This window comes from Eurosta solidaginis, chromosome 3, assembly GCF_040869045.1.
Source record: "Eurosta solidaginis isolate ZX-2024a chromosome 3, ASM4086904v1, whole genome shotgun sequence".
In the NCBI taxonomy this organism is placed as follows: Eukaryota; Metazoa; Arthropoda; class Insecta; order Diptera; family Tephritidae; genus Eurosta; species Eurosta solidaginis.
The window spans coordinates 288,173,261-288,197,290 of NC_090321.1; the positions used below are offsets into that span (position 1 = coordinate 288,173,261).

Consider the following 24,030-nt stretch of genomic DNA (forward strand, 5'->3'; position numbering starts at 1 on the left):
TAAGTATTTAGTTTTTTTGAAACATTTATTGTATAAAGACGTCAAGTAACATAATATAATAACTGCTGTATAGAAAAATTAGAGGTATTTCAATGTAACACCATTTAATATACGGAATGACATTCCTGAAGACGCATGCAGATACCGTTAATTAGATATTAGTTACTAGCATCTTCAGTAGGAGCATCCAATAGCAATACTAAGGAAGTCCTCGAATCCAATTGTTATAGTTCCGTTCTGTTGAGTATCCCTCTGTCGGAATGCCTCGGTAAAACGTTGTATTTGTACACAAAGCACAATAAACTGATCCACGGAGACTTCTTTATGTTCCTTCGGATCGCATTTTTTTAATAAAAAGTTAATAAATTCCGATGTAAATCTAAAACCCATTTGAGTGAAAGCTGTTGGATATAAAAATGAAGAAATGAAAAAATGTTATCTGAAATGTTTTAAATACCGTGCGATTTGAAATTGTATTGAAAATATAAATTCGAGCGATTCCCCGTTGGGGCCTCATTCTGTACCTCGATTCGGAAGGAAATGCGATTCGAAATCACTTACATTTATTTGTAAAGAAAAACTGGAAGTTAAATAAATTTTTTTTGTTGCCATTTAGAATACTACACATGTGGTCTCCAAATTTTAAATCTTTTGTAGCATATAGCCGTCCTAATAAGGAATGTGAATTAAGATATTGAAACAGGTTTTAAGTTCACTTGATTACTGTCATTTTGTAGATATCACCTAGAAATATACGACTAGTGATAGAACTTTTAGGAAAAGTATCGAAACCGGAACTCATAAAATACTCGAATCAAAGTATCGATGCTAGCACTCAGTAAAAGATATCGAGTATACTCGATCCTTCGAAAATTATACCAAAAGTGAATTTTTTTTAATGAGATCGTATGTTTTGTATTTAATAGAAAACAAGTAATGAATCTTAAGTTTGGACAAAACCAAACATTATTTACCCATTTGTGTGCTCTTACATATATCTTAAGGATAGATTTAAAGTGAAACGTTACGAACATTAAATGATTTAAAAGATTTGTCAACGACGCAGAAAGAGTAGTATGAAAGAGACCGCGAGAGCGTACGCACGCATACGGAAGATGTAAAAGCAAAAACGTCGATTCATATTAATTATCATTAAATACATTTGTAACTATTAATTTTAAATATTCATTAAATACTCTTATTAAATATAACCACTTCGTGTTCTGGCTTTTACACCTCAGAAGTGAGATTTTATCTCAAAAGCCTACAAAAGAAACTAGGGAAAAAATAATATTCGCTTAAACGTTCAATAAGCGAAAACGAATTCAAAGAAACGCTTTATCAACGAAGCAGAGAAAACGTTTACTTGCCACATCCGCTGTCGTTGCTTAAGGGCCGTTTAAACTTGACGTATCCATATCCATATAAAACAGCTGACCGAACCAACCTTATGGAAATGAATGTAATCGATTAATGGTGCCATACCATAACGCTGAAGCCATTCCATAGCCAACCCATTGATTTTTGGTTTTTCGCCATATCCATAACCTAAAGATATTTGAGTTAGAGAAGTGATTAACTTTTTGTAGCATTGTGGATAAAACAAGTGTGATATCTTATCCGTCAAGTGCCTGAAAGGATGTTCAATATGGCTGCTTTTAAGCGTTTTGGCAGCGTTTTGACAGGGTGGTCAAAGAGATACAGAATGAGACAGCGATAGTCAATAAAAAATCAGGTGATCCATTCTATTTGTAACTTTGACGTTTATGCGGAAGTTATCACACTTGTCTTATCCACAATGTTTTGTGTAGATTTTATTTATTTTTTTAGGATACGTTTTAACTAAGAGACTTATCGTTTGTGGAATATGTTCGTAATTTTTTGTGTTTTCTTCATTTTTATGAAAATTTCACGATTTTTAGGTCAAATCACCAATAACTGATGTCAATTGGTATGGATAAGTAAAAGTATGGTTATGACTATGTCAACTTTGGCAGAGACCCTTTAGGTTTTAGCAGCAGTGCAGTAGCAGTGAAGTAAAGAAGAACGTTGCAAAGAGAGACGCAACAGAGTGACGGCGAAGCAAGGAACATTCGTGAAGCATTTTTCGAATCCAATAGTTGCTTGGAACAAGAAAAAAAAGTAAAACTTCGCATAGGCGGGAAGTTTTATAAAAGTTTGGATTGCAGCCACAAATAAAGTAAAACTACAAAATCAAAATATTTCTGTTGTTGAGAGTAAGGCGGCTGTCTAAGCTTTGGTGATTTGGCGGGCGAATCAGTTTTTTTGTTATTATATTATTTCTTATTTAAGTAGACTATATATTATTTTATTGACAATTTTTCTTATTATTTTATTGTTTATAGAGAGGTCGCTATGCGCCTGTTACACCTTGTATGTATTCATTGGGGACGAGCACTGGGGGCTCCAAGGTATTGGCTGCAGGTTGAGCCACCTTGTTTTGCTTTGAAAACCCCCGTTTTGGGATAAAAAATGTAAACTATGTCTTTAGAATATTTCACTAACCAGTTGAGAATTGCAAGCACACTCAATGGCTAATGAAAGAAACGAACGAACAATGTTCATAGTTAAGTCACTTAAACAGCGGCTAAATTAGCAAAGTTGGCTGAAATATATCTAGATGATGAAGTAGATGTGAACGAAGTTGAAACTACAGGTGCTCGTCGTGAAATGGACGAATTACGCGGTATGATACTGCAATTGACAAAGGCGATGAGCTGGTTAGAGGGATTAGAATATATCCGCGGCAGGTATGCATGCCGTAAGAGGTGACTAAAATACCACATTTATTCAAGGGGTTGTGTAGCGCAACCCTTTCAAGGAGTTGCCAGCGCAATATATAGCTTCTCCAAACCAATTGTCAATCTCACCTACCCGTGGCAAATCCTGTTTCTTTAACAGCCCAAGGCCTTCGGGGAGTGTCCCTATCGCTACAACAACAACAACAACAACGGTAAGCGATTTGGTGACCTCACGTTCAAAGGCAGATGCAAGTGCAAGTGTAGTACAAGAGACTGTAAGTATTTCGTAAACGCCAACAAATTAAAGTGATGTCGGAAACGCAACACGAGCAACAGAGTAGCTGTCCAGAATTGAACAAGTGATTTGCGGGAAATTTATTCGTTAATGCCAGAATATGATCCATTGAAAAACAGCTCAAGCAGTGAAGTTTTTGTTGAAAAAGTAATACAATTGCCTAGTCGTACGAACTGCCCGAGCAAAAAACATTGGTGGCAGCACAAGCAAAATTAAAAGGTCTTACAAAGGAGTGGCTAAATTCACAAGAAGTTTTTCAATCATGGTCAGATTTTTTGAAAGCGCTCCAGCTTGATTTTCCAGCATCAGTTACGTCAGCTCAAATGCACCGCAGTATGGCCCAACGAAACCCAAAGAGTCATTTGAAGAATACTACTACGTCATGTTGAGTATTGGCAGACGAGGACGGATGGATAAAGAATCTATCAATTCGTATATTATCGCAGGCTTAAATGACCCATCATTAATACGAACATTATTAGCGCCTAAGTTGCCAACTTGCAATGACTTATTGCGATCATTAAAATATATGGTTAATGCACCAGGACCATCAAAGGTAAGCACGACGGACGAGAAAGGTAACAATGATAAAAGTTTCGGAGCAACGAATGAGAGAAAACAAGTCAAATGTTACAAATGCAATCAATATGGACACATTGCATCAAAATGTCAACAACCACAACGTAAGCCGAAATGTACGAAGTGCAACAAGGTAGGCCACGATTCACAGGCGTGTCACAATGGAGAACCGACAGTTGCAAAGTTAGTGGACGACTCCAGGCGTATTGTCAGTACAGCGTGTAAAGATATTACATGGAATGGCAAGCAGTTCAGAAGTTTACTCGACACAGGAAGTGGCGTGTCGTTAGTAGCAGGATCAAAGGTTCCAAGTGACATGGCAAGATTTGCGTCTACGAAACAACTCCAGGGATTTGGAGCTATTATAACAAGCAACGAGTTCGTCGAAGCAGAGTTAATTGTCGATAAAATTCTATATTAAACCCTTGTTATAGCGTCGCAGATAAGTTTATGACACAGGAAATTGTAATTGGTTGGGATGTATTATGCAAAGAAAGTTTTAGGTTAACCATCGAGTCTGCAATCATGAAGGTTCAGCAACGACGAGTTTTGTCCTTTTCGTAAACGAAGCTTCAAACGAGGTAGATCTTCGAGAGGTAAAATGTGTGTTGCAGAAATACGATAATTGCTTTACTGACGACCTGTCCGATTTGGTACGATGCAAGGATACACAGATGGAAATCATCATCAACACCTCGCAACCAGTGATTGGAGGACAGTATCAGGTACCGCTATACCAACGTCCAACGTTATCCAAAATCGTAAATGAGTTACTTGAACGCGGCATTATCAGGCCAAGCTCGTCAGTGCATGCAGGACCGGTGATTCTCGTTAAGAAGTCCGAAGGAGAAGATCGCATGTGTGTCGACTATAGGGCACTCAATGCTGTAACTGCGAAAAAGCATTTTCCGATACTGATCGTCGACGAGCAATTAGCCAAATTAGTTGGAAACACAGTCTTCATGACACTAGACATAACCGCAGCGTACTACCATATTCCACTGACGGAAGAAAGCAAAAATTATACGGCGTTTTTAACACCAGACGACTTATTTGAACATAACGCAATGCCGTTCGGTTTACGAAACGTACCAATGGTATTCCAAGAAATGGTAATGAAGTTGATAAGAGGTCTAAGGCATCGAAACCAAATTGTTAGTTATGTAGACGAAGTCATAATCGCAACTAAGACTGTGGCAAAAAACATCGAAGTACTATCTGAATTTCTCCCAGCCGTGAAAGAATCAGGACTTACATTGAGACCATCAAAGTGTAACTTAATAGCTACCAGAATCCAGTTCTTTGGACACATTGTAAGCGAAGAAGGTTGGCAAGCAGGACATACATTTCGTATGTCGCGGTTGATTCTGGATAGGTAAGAGCTTAACCTGTTACAGTACCCAGATCGAAGTTGAGCTAGTGACGCGCGTTTCCCTAGGGAGAGTGCGTTCTTCTTCTGCGAGTTCTGGGTATTTTTCTTTAAGAACTGGATTCACCGAGCAATGCCTGACATAGAGGTCCGACGCGTGTTTGTGGATATACTTGAGGTCCTGCTTGTGCTTTTTTTCTTCTTACGGCTGTGTTCTCAGGCACATTTCTCTCCCTAATGGGGAGTACTCCCGTTTAATTGTGTAGATGGTGTTCTGGGAAAATAAGAAGACAGCCCGCAGCGGTTCTGAAGGCAGTATTTTTGCAGGCCTGTATTTTCTTCCAGTGAGTAACCTTTAGGCTTGGCGACCATATCGGGGACGCATAGCATGCAATCAGCCGGCCAATTGCTTTGTAAGTGGTAATGAGCTGCCGGCAAGAGATTTGAGGGTTTTATTACGGCTCTGGATTTTAGGTACGACAAGAATTTAGGTACAATTGGGTTGCATGCTATCCAAAATGTAGATCCTGATCGAACGTCACACCCAAAATTTTTGAGTGTAAGACAACCGGTACCGTAATGCCATCGACGAGAATGTCCAATATGGTCGACGTTTGCCATGTCCATGTTGTAAATAAGGCCGCAGATGATTTGGTCGTTGAGAATGTCAGGTTTTGCGAGGCGAAAAAAACTGGAGAGATCAAGGATATAGCTGTTTATTTTATTACAAAGCTCATCGGTGTGCGGGCTTGGGCCTGCGGCCATTATTATGCAGTCATCGGCGTAGGAAACGGAAGTGACTCCTTCTGGTGGTGAAGGTAGCTTCGATATGTAGAATTTAAGCAAAAGCGGGGATGGGACACCACCTGAATAGCACCGGTGCTTGCCGACCAGACAGATAATTTGCGGTCCACCTTTTGGGACTTGGAAGAAGGGAGGACCACTCCATGTCTTGCAGTAAGGTGCCGTGGTTGACCGTATCAAAAGCATTTGACATGTCTAGCGCAACGAGTACTGCCCTATGGTAGGGTTTTTGATTTAATCCGCAATTTATTTGCGTGTTATGGCGTTTAGCGCGGTGGTAGTGCTATGTAGTTTTCGAAAAGCCATGCTAATGATTGTCAAGACGTAAATTTGCAGTGAAATGGGGAAGCAGAATGGCTTCAAGTAGCCAAGACCTACTGGCGACAGGAAAGATATCGGACGACAAGAATCTCCTATGTTAGCTGGTTTCCCAGGCTTTAATAGCGGAACCACCCTGGCCATTTTCCATTTTTCGCGCATAACGATGTACACCTTCGTTGACAGGTTGAAGGTTGAATAATTAAATACCTCTTTGCCTAGTTTTTTAAGCATCGGAACGACTATGCCGTCTGGTCCTACTGCTTTAGATCATTTAGCATCTTCAACCTCTTTGGCGGTAATGGTAATTGGGGACGCGCTGTGTTTATGTGTGCGTGTCTGTTGGCCCGCGGTCTGTCTTTGTCAACTGTAGATTGCATGCGTTACATATTTTCGCAAACGATAGCACCTTATCGCCAAAGGCGATGAAAATTGTGTCATTGTGCTTGATCGGGTTCGATAGGGGTCGCCGGGGTCGTACTGTCTTATAAGGTCACGTCTTCTCGCTAGAGTTGCGGCCTCCGCTGGAAAATGTAGCCGGATTTCCGGCATTCTTCCGGCGGGAATAAAACGAGCCGAAGATGATTCAATGACCTTGCGAAAAGCACGCTCCCCTTCACGGTTATCGGTCGAGGGAGGGCAGCAAACGATTGTCAGTATAAGCTTTGTATTCTTCCCACTTTCCTTTTTTTAAATTGATGAAAGTGCGTTTTTCAGTAGTGATGAAGTCGGCAGATAGCTCGAGCGAAAGGAGTAAGGGTAGGTGGTCGGATGCCAATGTTACCATCGGCTGCCAGTTGTCGCAGTTTACGAGTCATGCGCTCACGATTGATATATCTGGCGAACTGTGCAGCTTCCTACCATACGAATGGGGGCGTCTCCGTTTATCGTCCAGAACGTCGTTTCTTCTATTTGGCCCGCCAACATCTCTCGGAACTGTATTGGGCAGATGTCGCAAACATATATGTATATTCTGTGCTGGCGAACGGCGTACAAGGTGGTAGGGACTAAGAGTCTGTTTCCCTGACCTACTCGTGCGCTAGTGCCGGAAAGATGGGGAGAAGAAGACGGGGCAGGGGCTGATGCCCGGCATTGTTACCTACTCTACTACGGATATTGTAGTTATGAGTAGGAGCGGACATATGAGCTGGTGGCTCCATGGGACGCGAGCAGCAGCGGGTACTTGTGGCTTGCTGAGCAGCAGGGATGCTAGAGGGTAGTGGGGGGCTAAGGCGCAGACTACGGGACGCCCTTGGGCGTGAACAGCAAGGTGCCAAAAACGATTTGTAAAAGTTACGAAGATGACGGGTTTTGGGGTCTAGCCCAGAACATCAAGTCTGGTGTACCACCCCTTACACGTGACACTGACAAGAGTGTGACCGTCCTAAAGAGATTCTTATCCTGCAAACGTAGCAAAACCATTTCGCTGGACCGGGATCAGGTACAGGTCCCGGATTGGGTTCGATTGCGTTGGTTATCGTTTGCGGATTCTGCAAATAAAAAAATAAAATAAATGTAAGGCGCGATAACTCCGAAGAGATCTAAGGCCGAGCTTCTCTTCATATTTGCGTCGTGCTCTTCTTGATTTTCCCTACAAATTGGCCGGACGGGACCTACATGTTTTATGCCGACTACGAACGGCATCTGCAAGGCAGATGAGTTTTCACTAGCTTTTCATGGCAGAAATACACTCGGAGCGCTTGCCAGTCACTGCCGAGGGGCGACCCCGCTTAGAAAAATTTTCTTCTAATTGAAAACCCTTATTTCTAAAATTTTGATGTTGCTTTGCCCGGGTGTTGAACCCAGGGCATACGGTGTGATAGGCGGAGCACGCTACCATCACACCACGGCGGCCGCCGCAAGTCAGCAAATATGTACTGCTAAACCTGTCAGGAATACAAAGAGCGAGCCTGTAATCCAAGCAATGGAGGAAGTGATGGCAATCTTTGGACAACCACTGCGTGTTGCTTCGGATCGCGTCACAGCCTTCACGTCGAAGATGTTCGAGAGAACTCCAAGCGCGAATGAGGTAACGAAATATACCGCAAACAAACTTGTGTTCTCCTCCTGTTCGATCCTAGGGACCTTAACCACAATCGGATGACCAAAGCTGTGCATGATGAAGTTGCCCATGTAACAGACATGGAGGAGAAGCGTGAAATCGCAGCTTCCAATATTATGACCGAACGTAACAAATGGAGAGATGCGACAAGCGACATCAAAAACCGCATAAGTACGATATTGGCGACTTGGTGGTGATTGCTAACGTATCCACAGCTACGGGTGAGTCCCACAAACTTCATGCTGTGTACAAACATAGGTCCATACCAGGTGACAAAGGTATTAAACTACGACCGCTATATCGTCGAAGATTTACCGGACACGATGGTGACCCAGCGCCGCTATTGCAATGTACTATCCGTTGGTAATCTCAACCCGTGGTGCGCTAATAGTCCAGAATCAGACATGCATGATGACGAAGGTAACTCATCCTGGAACGAGTTAGGAGAGTCCGAGCTGTCAAGGACAGGGAGAGTAGTATGAAAGAGACCGCGGGAGCACGCATACGGAAGATATAAAAGTACAAGCGTCGATTCATATTCATTCATTGAACACACCATTAAACAAACAAACACAAATATTCATTTTCATTAAATTCATTAAAATAGATTTTTAACTATTCATATTTGTATGAATTAAGCGTGGATTGCCCTAATTGCTTTTAAATGTAGGAAAACATTTATTTGAAGCAATTTTTAATTTATAATTTATTTAATAATTTGAGATTTTCCAGGTATAATGGAAACAGCTGTCGCCTTGTCCGTCCTGATATCACGTTGTTTAAATCTTTTCCAAATTATCAAATACATTTGAAACTATTCATTTTAAATAATCATTAAATGCCTTTTTAAATATAACCACTTTGTGTTCTGGCTTTTACAGATTTTTGATCGACTCATGGCGTTAAAAAAGCAGAGAAAACGGTAAAGAATCTACAGCATAAACTTAAGAAGAACAATATTGTCACAACGAAAGCGAACAAAGGAAACACCACTGTGCTAATCGTCTGTTTGCGTAACTGCAGGAAGAATACTTCGCTGGGGGTTATATGAGGCCACAAAAACGCTGGACAGGGGCATGCAGCATGGCGAGGTATTATCACCTCTGCTATGTACGCTGGTTAACAACTAACTGCTCATGCGGTTCGGTAAGGGATCTCTCAAACCTATGATGCAGATGACGTTGCAGTTGTTCACAAGCTAAGGGGGTGACCCTGCAGGATAAACCTTGTACAAAATATCTAGGAATCATTGTAGAAAATAAGACAAACAAAGGATGGTAAAATAAAAGTAGCCAGCTCAGTGGGTAAGCGCTTCAGGTTTCGCCGAGTTAACCTTGGTTCGATTCTCGGTGAAACCTCTGAAGAATAAGATAATTGCCGGATGATGACGTGGTGGTTTTCGATATGGTAGTAAGGTTTTCCTTGCTAAGTGAAAATTGCGAGTGAGTGACGACCTGTTTAAAAAAGGGAAGTCGAAGGATAACAAAAAATTCATTATATTTAAGATATATAATTTAATTATACATACTAATATTTCACTTTATAAGTGATACGGTGGAGCAAAGTACGACAGTTGAAAGATTTTACAAAAGGGGTGTTGTCCCGCCTGGGTAATTTCTGTATAATAATGCCATAAGATCGGTATCCAGAGGTTGGGTTTAGTAAGGGTGAGTTTTGAAATGTGCACTTTGATTTCATATAATTTGTAAGAAATAAAAGAGCACATTTTAAAACTCACATTTATTGAATCTAGTCCCTCTTGTAAGCCCAGCAAATCGTTAGCTTAATGTGAAAATGTGCTAAGTCAACTTTTACGAATTTTACAGGAGACGAAAAAAATGAATAACTTTTGAAATAACCTTCTTTTTCAAAACTGTGAATGAGGATACCTTAATTGCAATGCTTTTGAGTGTAGAAGCTTGGAAAAAGATTAATAATACTCATGTATGCCAACCCAGCAGCTATTTTATGCTTTAGCACAATTTCCGCACTCATAACAAATTTTCTCCCCTGACTTAGCACTTTTTACTCAATATGTTTTCCCATCACTCTTCAACTTTAATGATTGAAATAAAACACTAAAATTATATATTTCACAAAAAATACTATTTATTTGTCAAACTATTTCTAACGGTTCTGATCTGGACTATTTTGCCGGATGGTGCGCAGACAATAATTTATATTTAAATTCAAACAAATGCTGTGTTGTGTCTTATTCCAAAAAGACAACTGCCACATACTTTATCTACAAACTAAATCAAAAAAAAAAATGTAAGGCGCGATAACCTCCGAAGAGATCTAAGGCCAAGCTCCTCTTCCAATTTGCGTCGTGCTCCTCTTGATTTTCCCTGCCAATTGGCCGGACGGGACCTACATGTTTTATGCCGACTCCGAACGGCATCTGCAAGGCAGATGAGTTTTCACTGAGAGCTTTTCATGGCAGAAATATACTCGGAGCGCTTGCCAGACACTGCCGAGGGGCCACCCCGCTTAGAAAAATTTTCTTCTAATTGAAAAACCTTATTTCTAAAATTTTGATGTTGCTTTGCTCGGGGTGTGAACCCAGGTCATACGGTGTAGTAGGCGGAGCACGCTACCATCACACCACGGTGGCCGCCACAAACTAAATACTAAATCTATTAATCGTTGTCAAGAGAGTAAAGGCTTGAGAGTAATTTTTAACTCCAAACCCTCTTTTTCTAGTACCATTGACTACGTTGTTTCAAAATTTGTTGCAAAGGTTGGGTTCAGTAGACGTAACACCAGTGACTTTAAGGACCCTATTACACTTTAGCCACTTTATATATATATCCTTGGTCAGAAGTCGTCTTGAATATTGCTCAATAATATGGAATCTTTTCTATGAATATAACTCCTATAAAATTCAGAGAGTTCAAAAATTGTTTACAAAAATTGCTTGACTATGCTTCACTGGCCAGACGGCCTCCCATCATATACCAGCAGGTGCAAATTGCTTGGTCTTCAGGCTTTGCATGACAGAACAATTTTCATCTCACTCGTGCTTGCCTATAATGTAATAAACGTTAGCACGAATTGCTCTGATTTATCTAATTTGTTCATTCCATATATTCCAATGCGTGATCTTCGGCATAAGATTATTTATCTAAATAACTAATAAAAGGAATTATGCTATGAATGAACCTATAACTACGACTATACATCTAGCAAATCGATTCAGTAGTGTTCTTAATTTTTATAACAGCTTATATAAGTTTAAGCTTGAATTGTTTTCTATTTTTAATAAGTCTGTAACAAAGCATGTAGTTATTGACATATAAGAATTGAAGTAGATTATGGTCAGCGCAAAGCATTTATCAAACACCAAAGGTATGTCTCAATTGGGAGAATCCAATTTCAAGGGGTTGTGTAGGCAACCCTCTCAAGGGGTTCCCAGCGCAATATATAGCTTCTCCAACCCAATTACCAACCTCACCTACCCGTGGCGAATTCTGTTCCATTGGCAGTCGAGGCTCTGGCGACCCCAAGTTCCTCATGGAACTAGGGGGTGGGATGGACGGGATGGCCTAGAAGGTTTAATGTGGCCATATAAATCGATATCGACATGGTCGGACTAGTACCTTAATAATGCTTTGTTACCGGAACGTACCGGATCTATATGCGGCCATCAACATCGGCCCAAAGCCTTCGGAGAGTGTCTTTATCGTTAATACTACAACAACAACAAAGCATGTACTTTTAGACTGAATTAATTAAACAGGTAAATAAAATGCGCGCACAAAGAAATGACTGGTAATTCAGATTGATATTATTGACTGGTTGACTTAGCACATTTTTTTGTTTAACAGCTGACGAATTAGCACACTTACACATCATTGCCCACAGCACGTAAAAATTAAAAATTAAAATATTTTTTTCTTGTGATCGATGTATTTTGAATTCAGTTTTAAAACTGCATTAAAATACAGTTTTTCAAAAAAAGTGACAGCACATTTTCACCTTAAGTTAACGAAATATATTATTTGAAAATATTTTTTTGCTTTTTTTATTATAAATTTTCTTTTTTAAAAACACTACTGACTAACAAGGGGAAAATAAAAAAAATTTCCGAAGCGTTTTCTTATGATCTGGATACGCGCTTTTAAATCTAACACAAAACGAGCAATCCTAACGTAATTGCGAAGGAGAATTGTTTTTATGACAACAATGGGCGAAATGGATTTGAAACTAAACCCACCCCTCCCTCTGTTCTTCACTCGTTAATTTTAATACAGAACCAACGCCTCTAAGCCCCATTTTTATGGCCCAACTTTCCTTGCACTCCCGCATGACAATTTGTGAGTGATCGCACCTATTATATGGGGCAAAGCTCATATCCAACAACAACAACAACAACGAACAAATAGTACATATATACATGTATAGTATATTGCAACATTCAAAAAATTTAACTGGACATTTCTCTTTAAAAAATGTATCATTAGCAGTGTTTTTTTTTACATCTATCTACGTTTACGCTTAAACTTTATATGGACCGCTAAGCGTTACACTTTATCTACTCTTCTGAGATTGCTGCGCATAAAATTAGTACTCCTAAATTTCAATACGCATTATACTCAGATGCAACTGAAATATGTGTCTATGTTTCACCTCTACAAATGGTGTGTGTCCACTATTTATCGCAACCGATTCAGCTATAGGTTATACACAGACATACAGCAAAGGTTTGTGTCTCCGCTTTTCGGTACAAAATGTTCTTTCTGTAGCTAGTTGCCGCTAGATGGGTCTCCTAAGTGTTATCTAAGTGAGGATAAGCGTTTTTTTAGGCGCAAACGTAGACGTATACGCGTTTAAAAAAACACAGCTAATATTAATATATACTATATGAGAGCACACAGTTGGGCATTTTCCGGTTCGCCGGAACTTAGACTGCCTTACTGTAACACCAATAATACCGTTTGAAGGGATGGACTGGAAGGATTTAATTTGATTTATAAGCACCATCCTAATGTACATACATATGTTTATACTTTTCATATTTATGTATATACTGTGAGATATGAAAGTCAAAATGGCATTGTTTGCAAATTGCAATGAAATAAAAATTAACCAAAATTGAAAAAGTATAAAAGCTATTATTTTGCACGCAGAAATGAACATCATATATGTATGTAATACTCCTATATAGCTACAAAAGGCTAGGTACATTCCCAAACATCAGAGTGTCGATATATTGCTGTTTAAACGTTTTTGTTTTTGTATTCAATAATCGAATGTACCTAAATTTTAATTTTTTCTTGTCACACTTATGCTGCTACAATCGCAAAAATTTTATAGGCTGTCTTGTTTTGATTTCGAATTCAAAACACATTGCGAGCATTTTCTATTAGCAATATAGGAGTATTACATATACATACATATGATGAACATACATACATACACCTGCTGTCAAAATCTTAGTACTGGACATAGAAAAAAAGGAGGGGTTAAAAAGTAACTGTAATAGCCTTTTACAGCCCAAATATTAAACAATTCAAATCGTAAAACGATTTGAACTTTTATCTTATTTTAATAAAATAAACCAAAATTTAGAAAATCGATAAACTTATGGTTTGTATGAAGGAGTGTGGCTCTACCTACTTATGATTAAAGGTTTTGTCTTAGTAGCAACGTGATCAATCCCCACCAAACTTGATGGACGCATTAATTCTTTTAAGATGTTATACTCTTATAAAAGTGAAATGTGTACGCTAGGGGATAAGTATATAAACATTGCTTGAAAATTCATTGTATAAATTTAATTACATATTTTTGAAAAATTCAAAAACCAAATATTTTATTAACACTTAACTAAGAAAAATTATTGAAAGTTGTTCAATATTATTGTATTTGAGCCAAAGATGAACAACTAATAAATTTTTGAGCACTTATGATAAACAGTTTTATCTTAATAACCGCTTTAAAAATTTTATTGATTTCTGTAAAAATTTATTACTCTTCTGATATCCAAAGCCTAAGCTTTAAAATTAATATACATAAAGGGTGCTTCAAAACTCATCTTAAAATTTGATAAATTTTAAAAAGATGTAAAAACGAAAATTATATGATTATAATTACTAAATGAAAGTCCTGTATTATTATTAATAATACACAATAAACTTGTATTTATTGATTTCTTTTTTTTTCAATAAAATAACAAAACTAAGTTATAAAAAATTTTTTTGTTGTGATAGAAAAGGTGGATCATTTATTTATCTTAACGTAGTCTTCGCCTTTTGAAAATATATCTAAGAAGGAAACCATTTCTGAGCTATAGGTGTCTGTAAGATCTTTTTGTGATCTTAAATGCATCATGGATGATATGACTGGATCAGAAGAGATGGCCAACATGTTGTTCCTCGTTTTGTCCAACTCGTGAAATTTTGCAAGCGTTAATACTTCTATATCTTTTGTAGTCCTTGTTTTTAGATTCTTGAGCTTCTTCAGACAATTCTCCTAATGGTAAACACTGGTATTCTATTAAATCTTTTTCATGGGCCAAAATTTTATGTACCGTTGGTGTGAGCTTTTTCTCAGGATAATTTTGAAGCAGCAGCTCTGCAGTTTTCGATGCATATTCTCCAAATTTAGGTCCATTAACTTTTTCATGGCAATTTAAAATATTTAAAATTACTCCCGATCGTTTGACAATATCTCAATCGACTTCAGTAATGCGAGCAGTCTTTTCATCGTGTTCAAAAAATCTTCTTGAGGAGTTTCCATCATTTGTGTTGTCGTATCCATACTTTGGGCAGACAACTCTCAGGCCAAGCTCTTTATAGTATGCATCTTGAATTATTTTTTTCTAATGTTTTGTTTTTCCTTAGATGTTGCATTGTCGTCGAAAACTTCTCCTTGTTGTGGTAATGTATAAGCCAGTTTGAAAACGAATTCCAAGCACCTTATCCTCGCATGCAAAAGAGATATTCCATACTTATAATTTAGTTCGTAAATAATTGAATCATCAAGATTTTCAAAGTCTTTTTGACTCTTCTTACAGATTGGACATTTCAATGTAGATGATGTGTTTGTTAGTAAGTTTAAAACTTTTCCATGGACCATTGTTAGAAGAAAATCATGCTTTATGTTAATAACATTCCCGTCTTCATTTCAATTATTGTTGGTTCTAATTTTGCGATTTAATTTTTTATATCACTCACTGTAGCTTTTATGAGTTCGGAAGACTCCTTCTCATATTTAAATAATATCGGCCGGCACAATTTAACTGATGACGGCCGTGGATTTTTCCAATATTCTGAAGCTTCATCTTTTAAACGGAGGGGAACAATAGAAGCCATAAACATATTACCTTCTGTAATTGTTCCATCTCTACATTTATTCTTTGCTTATATGCGCTTTGTCCGGATGATCTATCACAGCCCCATTTATTTATCAATGTTAGCCTTTTTGGCAGTGATTTCAACTTTTCTTCAGAAAAACTTTTCAAGAGTCGCATAGACGTATGTCCATTAAGATTTGCAGCTCAACTTCAGCTGATACTTCGGTTATTTTGGCTCTTGGATGAACTGCTTCTTTCTTGGCTTGAGTGATTTGTTTGTATTCAGGGAAAAGATCGGCATTATGTTGCAATAATGACTCACGAAATATATTATATTTATCCTTCGATAACCCGAGATCTATAAACAGCGCCAAAGACTTGTCAGGAGTGAATCTCCTAGGTAGCGAATTTTGGGGTGTGGGAATGCTGTTTTTGATCCTTCCCAGTCGCACTGGACTTGCTAACGCAACTGCTCCTATGATATGAGACTTGATGTTTTATTCGTCCTTTTTATATTTAATAGCTAATGCTTCTGAAAGATGAGTCCTGGCGATAGTTCTGGTATAATCTGACAGCTTCCTTTTCCTTGTGTAGGTCGAACATTCTTCTATGGGTTTTGTTGGTCTTCCTCTAGTTCGATTGGTTGATGTGCTAGGCATTTATTCGTCCAATAAACTTTTACCAGCTAGCCAGCTTTCATGCTTACTTATAAACCTTGAAATAGAACGACCGACTGCTTGCCATTTTCTTTGTATTGGAATGTAGAGGAAGCCAATTTTTTCTTTCAAGTCTTAGTCTTCTTTATTGCATGCTTCATTTGGTAATTCTGTCATAATAGCCTCAACGAACTCCGCTTTTGTCTTTGAAGCTTTGAACACCTCAAATAGTTTGGAGTTTTCTAGAGACATATTAAAATTTGCCATCGAGTATATCTTAATAAAAAAATATGTGAGCTATATTTATGTTTATTTAAATAAACAGAATACTTTATTCTATAGACTCCAAAAAACTGATTTTAGCCGTTGTATTAACCATTGCTTTATATACTCAAATTATGGAAATGATTTCCAGGTATATTATGCAGCTTGTAACCGAAAAATTTGTTTTTATTAACAAATTCCAACAACAAAAGTGACCGTACTAAATTTGCCTCCTTCTTACCTATACCTGCTCAGGCGCGTATTTATACCCAAGGTTGCTTCACTTTATTTGATATAAAAAGTGAAATCGCAGCTGGACGCAGGTAAACCTTATGAATTCAGGTAACTGAATATTTAGCAAATACCTACTGTAAATTTCACGGAGACCTTTTTTGTCCTTTTTTTTATTTTCCATCTAAGTTCGAAAAAGGTCCTAAAAATAGGCTTTTCGAAAAATAGGTAGATCTGACAAATTTTTATAAAAAAAGAACAAATTTTATATTTTACTTCAAACTAGAATTAAATATCCTTTCGGTATAATACAAGAAAGCAGTAGCAGGCCGGTTTGTTTAGAGACAAAATAATTTTTAATACAACAAAAAAGAACAAAAACACAAATTTTTCTAAGTGTTAAAAATTAATCAACTTTGAGCTGCTCTACCTCCTAAAATATCATTTTCTGTTTAATAAGAGTTATATATTCGTAATCACTGGAAAATTCTCTATTAAATACATGTATTAGGTTTATCGAACGCTTTCAAGAAATTTTTGATTTTTGCCAGGCTTTTCGGGCGACGTGGCATTTGGTCACCAAGTTTTAGACATGCTTCAACCGAAATCGACTCCCATGCGCTTTTTACAGCTTCCCATAGTTGTGTATTCGATGCTGGCTTGTGTTTGGCTACTGCATCCTTGACATCAACCCACAAATTTTCATTGGAATTTATGTCTAGGTGGATGTGGCGGCCATTCCATCACGCTGATCTGGCTTTCCTCAAACCATCTTTTTGCTCTCTGTTCCACCTCTGGCATATGGCAGCATGATGTCCTTGAATATAGCGACACATGAAGCGCATGCCCAGTTGAAACCTCCATGCTTTACGGTTTTTGTTGTATACTTCAGATGGTATTCGATATTACGTGGTCGGCTTACATATTGACGTGATCCCTTTCCACCATACATGCTAATCTTCGACTTGTCCGACCATAAAATATTGCGCCATTCGGCCAATTCAAATGTTCTTTGGCAAATCTAATTCTCTTTGGTACATGCGTTTTAGTCAACAACGGTACTTTTCTTGGACCCATGTCGTGCTCATGCAAACGCCGAAGAACAGTCTCAAGGCTTGAAGACCCTTTTAAGGCATCTTTTATCTCAATAGAAGCCGCAAATGGAAACTGTTTTGAGTATCTGACGACGGTCTTAACTTCTCTTACCGACATTGCTGCCTTTCTTCCACGCTTTTTGCCACTTGCTTGCAAGGTGATGGCATTACGTACCACTGTTCGCTTCCCAAGGCAGCCGACTCTATGTACCAGAGCGACTCGGGATTTTTCCCGACCAAGGGCTGTAACTTCAGTGTAACCCTCTTTACTATGTTGCGTCCCTCCCACAAATTATCATCCTCCCAGCAGATCCTTGCGACGGGACTGCTCCGAGAAAGCATGGAACCTAATCCGGGCCAGTACCTGATCCCGATCCAGAGAAATGGTTTTGCTGCGTGTGCCGGACACGAATCTTTTTAGGACAGTCACACTCTTGCCAGTGTGTCACGCGTAAGGGATGGATGCATCGCACTGGGTGCTCTGGGCTAGATCCCAACATCCGTCGACCCCGTCATTTATACAAATCTTTCGTGGCGCCTAAAAAAAAACGGTGTTCTGCATGATTAACGGGGATGCCCCCATGCATATGGTAGGAAACAGTTATAGTTCGCCAGACATCTCCATCGTGAGCACAGGACTCGTTGTTGTTGTTGTATAATAGTGCTTCGCCCCATTCAATGGCTACGACCACCCACAAATTGTCATCACAGCCCTCTACCGGGAGTCCAAGGAAACTGGCTGTTTCAACAGGGGCGGACCATAGGGAGATAGGTGTTAGAGGCGTAGGTTCCACATTGCAATTTGAGAGATGGTTGGTGTCATGTGGGGACACATCGCATGCAGGGCATACATTACGTATATCGGGGTTGATTCTGGACAAGTAAGAGTTTAACCTGTTACAGTATTCAGAGCGAAGTTGGGGCAGGGTGACTCGTGTCTCCCTTGGTTGTTGTTGTAGCGATAAGGTTTCTCCCGGAAGGCTTTGGGGAGTGTTATCGATGTGATGGTCCTTTGCCAGACACAGATCCGGTACGCTCCGCTAACACAGCATCATTAAGGTGCTAGCCCGACCATCTCGGGAACGATTTATATGGCCAAATTAAACCTTAAGGCCGTACCTCCTCCCCCCCACCCCACCCCAAGTTCCATGAGGAGCTTGGGGTCGCCAGAGCAACGTCTGTTAGTGATTGCAACATATCGTGGATATTGTCGGTGCCAATGCCAGGTTGCTGGAAAGATCTGGGAGATAGCTTTTTATTTTAGAAACTAATTCATCAATTGAAGGGCCAGGTTCTGTAGGCATAATCGTGCAGTCGTCGGCATAGGAAATAATTGTAACACCTTCTGGTGGGGAAGGGAGTTTTGATATGTAGACATTAAACAGAAGCGGGGATAGGACACCACCCTGTAAGTGCTTTCGGATAGCTTTCTGCCAACAACACGTAATGCATTCCACGGTTAACAAAGATAGAACCCAGTGGCTTAGAATATACAGGTATGCCTGCCGTAAGATGCAACTAAAATACCAAATTGATTTAAGAGGTTCTGTAGCGCAACCCTTTCAAGGGGTTGTCAGCCCAATATATAGCTTCTCCAACTACCCGTGGCGAATTCTGTTTCTTTAACAGCCGAGGCTCTGGCGACCCCAAGTTCTTCATGGATGTAGGAAGTGGTAGGGCGGGATTGCCTAGAAGGTTTCATGAGGTTGTTGTTGTTGTTGTAGCGATAAGGTTGCTCCCGAAGACTTTGGGGAGTGTTATCGATGTGATGGTCCTTTGCCAAATACAGATCCGGTACGCTCCGGTAACACAGCACCATTAAGGTGCTAGCCCGACCATCTCGGGAACGATTTATATGGCCACATTAAACCTTCAGGCCATTCCTCCCTCCCCACCCCCCAAGTTCCATGAGGCGCTTGGGGTCGCCAGAGCCTCGTCTGTTAGCGAAACAGGATTCGCCGCGGATAGGTGAGGGTGACAATTGAGTTTAACCAGTTACAGTATCCAGAACGAAGTTGAGCAAGAGTGACACGCGTTTCCCTGGGGAGTATGCGTTCCTCTTCCACAAGTTTTAGGTACTTTTCTTTGAGTACTGGATTCACCGGGTAATTCCCGGCATAAAGGTCCGACGCCTGTTTGTGGAGTTCACCAAGGACTTGCTTGTGTTTTTTTGCTTCATACGGCTGGGTTCTCAGGTGCCGTATTTCCTCAAAATGCTTACGGAGATGACACTTTAAGCCCCTAGGCGGTGTTGGATCATCAATCAGATGTCTGTTTGGATGCCCAGGTTTCTGGGTATTCAACAGGAACTGTTTGGTTAGCATCTCATTTCTCTCCCTGATGGGTAGTGTTCTCGCCTCATTATGTAGATGGTGTTCTGGGGAGATCAGAAGAGAGCCCGTGGCGATTCTGAGAGCAGTATTTTCGCAGACCTGTAGCTTCTTCCAGTGGGTAATTTTTAGGCTTGGCAACCATATGGGTGACGCGTAGCACGTAAACGGCTGGCTAGTTGCTTTGTATGTAGTAATGAGTGTTTCTTTGTCTTTTCCCCAGGTACTGCCAGCAAGGGATTTGAGGATTTTATTACAGCTCTGGATTTTCGGAACAAATGCGGCTGCGTGCTCACGAAAATGTAGATTTTGGGGTGTAGGACAGTCGGTAGCGTAGTGCCATCGACGTGGATGTTCAAAATGGTCGACATTTGGGACGTCCATGTTGTAAATAAGGTCGCGGAAGATTTAGTCGGTGATAATGCCAGGTTTCGCGAGGCGAAAAAACTGGAGAGATCAGGGAGGTAGCCGTTTATTCTGTTGCAGAGCTGATCGATCTGTGGGCCTGCGCCATTATTGTGCAGTCATCAGCGTATGAAACGATAGTGACTCCTTCCGGTGGTGAAGGTAGCTTAGATATGTAGAAATTAAACAAAACTGGGGATAGGACACCACCCTGTGGCACCCCTTGTTTAATTCTTCTTGGTTTTGATGTTTCGTTTCTAAATTGCACCGATGCCTGCCGACCACCCAGATAATTTGCGGTCCACCTTTTAAGACATGGGGGAAGGGTAGAACCTTCCAGGTCTTGCAGTAACGTGCCATGGTTGACGGTATCAAAAGCTTTTGATAGGTCTAGCGCTACGAGTACTGTTCTATGATGGGGGTTTTGATTTAAACCGCAATTTATCTGGGTGCTGATGGCATTTGGCGCGGTGGTGGTGCTATGTAGTTTTCTGAAGCCATGCGGATGACAGGCTAGCTGCAAATTTGCTTGGAAGTAGGGGAGCAAAATGGCTTCCAGCGTCTTTGCTACTGGCGATAGGAGAGATATCGTACGATACGACTCTCCTATGTTAGCTGGTTTCCCAGGCTTTAGTAACGGGACCACCTTGGCCATTTTCCATTTTTCAGGTATGACAAAGGTGGAAGGAGACAGGTTGAAGACATGTGCTAAGTATTTGAAACCCTCTTTCCCTAGGCTTTTAAGCATCAGCATGGCTATGCCGACTGGGCCCACTACTTTGGTTGGTTTAGCGTGACCAAGGCATCTTCAACCTCTCTGGCGGTGATGGTAATTGGTGACGCGCTGAATTTATGTTTATGTGCGTGTCTGTTGGCCCTCCGTCTATCTTTGTCGACCGTAGAATGCATTACATATTGACGGCAGAAAGCGCTCGCGCATTTTTTCGAATCCGACGAACTTTATCGCCGAAGGCGATGGAAACTTTGTCATTGTGCTTAGACGGATTCGATAGGGACTTTACGGTGGACCAAAGTTTACCCACACCGGCAGAGAGGTTACAACCTCTTAGGTGCTCCTCCCATTTCGCCCGCTTATGTTCATCCACAAGCAATCTGATGCGTTGGTTTATATCCCTTATTTGGGGGCCGCCTGGGTTGTTGTTGTTATTGTAGCAATACTTCGCCCCACCTAACAGCCGCGACCGATCACAAGTTGTCATCAATATCCTCTAACGGGAGTCCAAGGAAACTTGCCGTTTCAACAGGGGTGGACCATAAGGAAAGGGGTGTTAGAGGCGTTGGTTCCACATTACAATTAAAGAGATGGTTGGTGTCATGTGGAGACACATTGCAAGCGGGGCATGCATTTTGTATGTCGGGGTTGATTCTGGATAGGTAAGAGTTTAACCTGTTACAATATCCAGAACGAAGTTGAGCAAGAGTGACACGCGTTTCCCTAGGGAGTATGCGTTCCTCCTCCGCGAGTTTTGGATACTTTGCTTTAAGTACTGGATTCACCGGGCAATTCCCGGCATAAAGGCCCGACGCCTGTTTATGGAGTTCACCAAGGACCTGCTTGTGTTTTTTCGCTTCATTCGGCTGGGTTCTCAGGTGCCGTATTTCCTCAAAATGCTTACGGAGATGACTCCTTAAGCCCCTAGGCGGTGCTGGTTCATCAATCAGATGTATGTTGGGATGCTCAGGTTTCTGGGTATTCAACAGGAACTGTTTGGTCAGCATCTCATTTCTCTCCCTGATGGAGAGTATTCTCGCTTCATTATGCAGATGGTGTTCTGGGGACATAAGAAGACAGCCCGTGGCAATTCTGAGAGCAGTATTTTGGCAGGCCTGTAGCGTCTTCCAGTGGGTAATTTTTAGGCTTGGCGACCATATGGGCGACGCGTAGCACGTAATCGGCTGGCTAATTGCTTTGTATGTAGTCATGAGCGTTTCTTTATCTTTTCCCCAGGTACTACCAGCGAGGGATTTGAGGATTTTGTTACGGCTCTGAATTCTCGGAACAATTGCGGCTGCGTGCTCACCAAAATGTAGATCCTGATCAAACGTCACACCCAAGATTTTGGGGTGTAGGACAGTCGGTAGCGTAGTGCCATCGACGTGGATGTTCAAAATGGTCGACATTTGGGACGCCCATGTTGTAAATAAGGTCGCGGAAGATTTAGTCGGTGATAATGCCAGGTTTCGCGAGGCGAAAAAACTGGAGAGATCAGGGAGGTAGCCGTTTATTTTATTGCATAGCTCATCGATCTTTGGGCCTGGGCCTGTGGCCATTATTGTGCAGTCATCGGCGTAGGAAACGATTGTGACTCCTTCCGGTTTCATTAGAACAGTGAGGGATTCAAGGGGTTGTGTAGCGCAATATATAGCTTCTCCAACCTAATTGTCAACCTCACCTTCGAGCGGCGAATCCCGTTTCACTAACAGACGAGGCTCTGGCGACCCCAAGCTCCTCATGGAACTTGGGGGTGGGGAGGGAGGGATGGCCTGAAGGTTTAATGTGGCCATATAAATCGTTCCCGAGATGGTCGGGCTAGCACCTTAATGGTGCTGTGTTACCGGAGCGTATCGGATCTGTATCCGACAAAGGACCATCACATCGATAACACTCCCCAAAGCCTTCGGGGAGTAACCTAATCGCTACAACAACAACAACAACAACAACTCCTTCCGGTGGTGAAGGTAGCTTAGATATGTAGAAATTAAACAAAAGTGGGGATAGGACACCACCCTGTGGCACCCCTTGTTTAATTCTCCTTGGTTTTGATGTTTCGTTTCTACATTGCACCGATGCCTGCCGACCACCCAGATAATTTGCGGTCCACCTTTTAAGACATGGGGGAAGGGTAGACCCTTCCAGGTCTTGCAGTAACGAGCCATGGTTGACCGTATCAAAAGCTTTTGATAGGTCTAGCGCTACGAGTACTGTTCTATGGTGGGGGTATTGATTTAAACCGCAATTTATCTGGGAGCTAATGGCATTTAGCGCGGTGGTAGTGCTATGGAGTTTTCTGAAGCCATGCTGATGAGAGGCTAGCTGCAAATTTGCTTGGAAATAAGGGAGCAAAATGGCTTCAAGCGTCTTTGCTACTGGCGATAGGAGAGATATCGGACGATACGACTCTCCTATGTTAGCTGGTTTCCCAGGCTTTAGTAGCGGGACCACCTTGGCCATTTTCCATTTCTCGGGTATGACAAAGGTGGAAAGAGACAGGCTGAAGACATGCGCTAAATATTTGAAACCCTCTTTCCCTAGGCTTTTAAGCATCGGCATGGCTATGCCGTCTGGGCCCACTGCTTTGGATGGTTTAGCGCGACCAATGGCGTCCTCAACCTTTTTAGCGGTGATGGTGATTTGTGACGCGCTGAATTTGTGTTTATGTGCGTGTCTATTGGCTCTCCGTCTATCTTTGTCGACCTTAGGATGCCTTATATATTGTCGGCAGAAAGCGCTCGCGCATTTTTTCGCATCCGACAGCACTTTGTCGCCAAAGGCGATGGAAACTTTCTTTGTGCTTAGTCGGATTCGATATGAACTTTACGGTG

At 40.9% G+C, this 24,030-nt stretch overlaps 1 protein-coding gene across 1 annotated transcript in view; it reads right to left on the bottom strand.

Annotated features, from left to right (window-relative positions):
- The window catches only part of Pef (Peflin), a 36,782-nt gene continuing 12,752 nt past the window's right edge, over window positions 1-24,030 (bottom strand). The window contains exon 4 of the mRNA XM_067777021.1: window positions 1-401. Coding sequence (XP_067633122.1) covers window positions 175-401 — 227 coding nt within the window. The 3' untranslated portion in view covers window positions 1-174. The remainder of the gene's footprint in view (window positions 402-24,030) is intronic.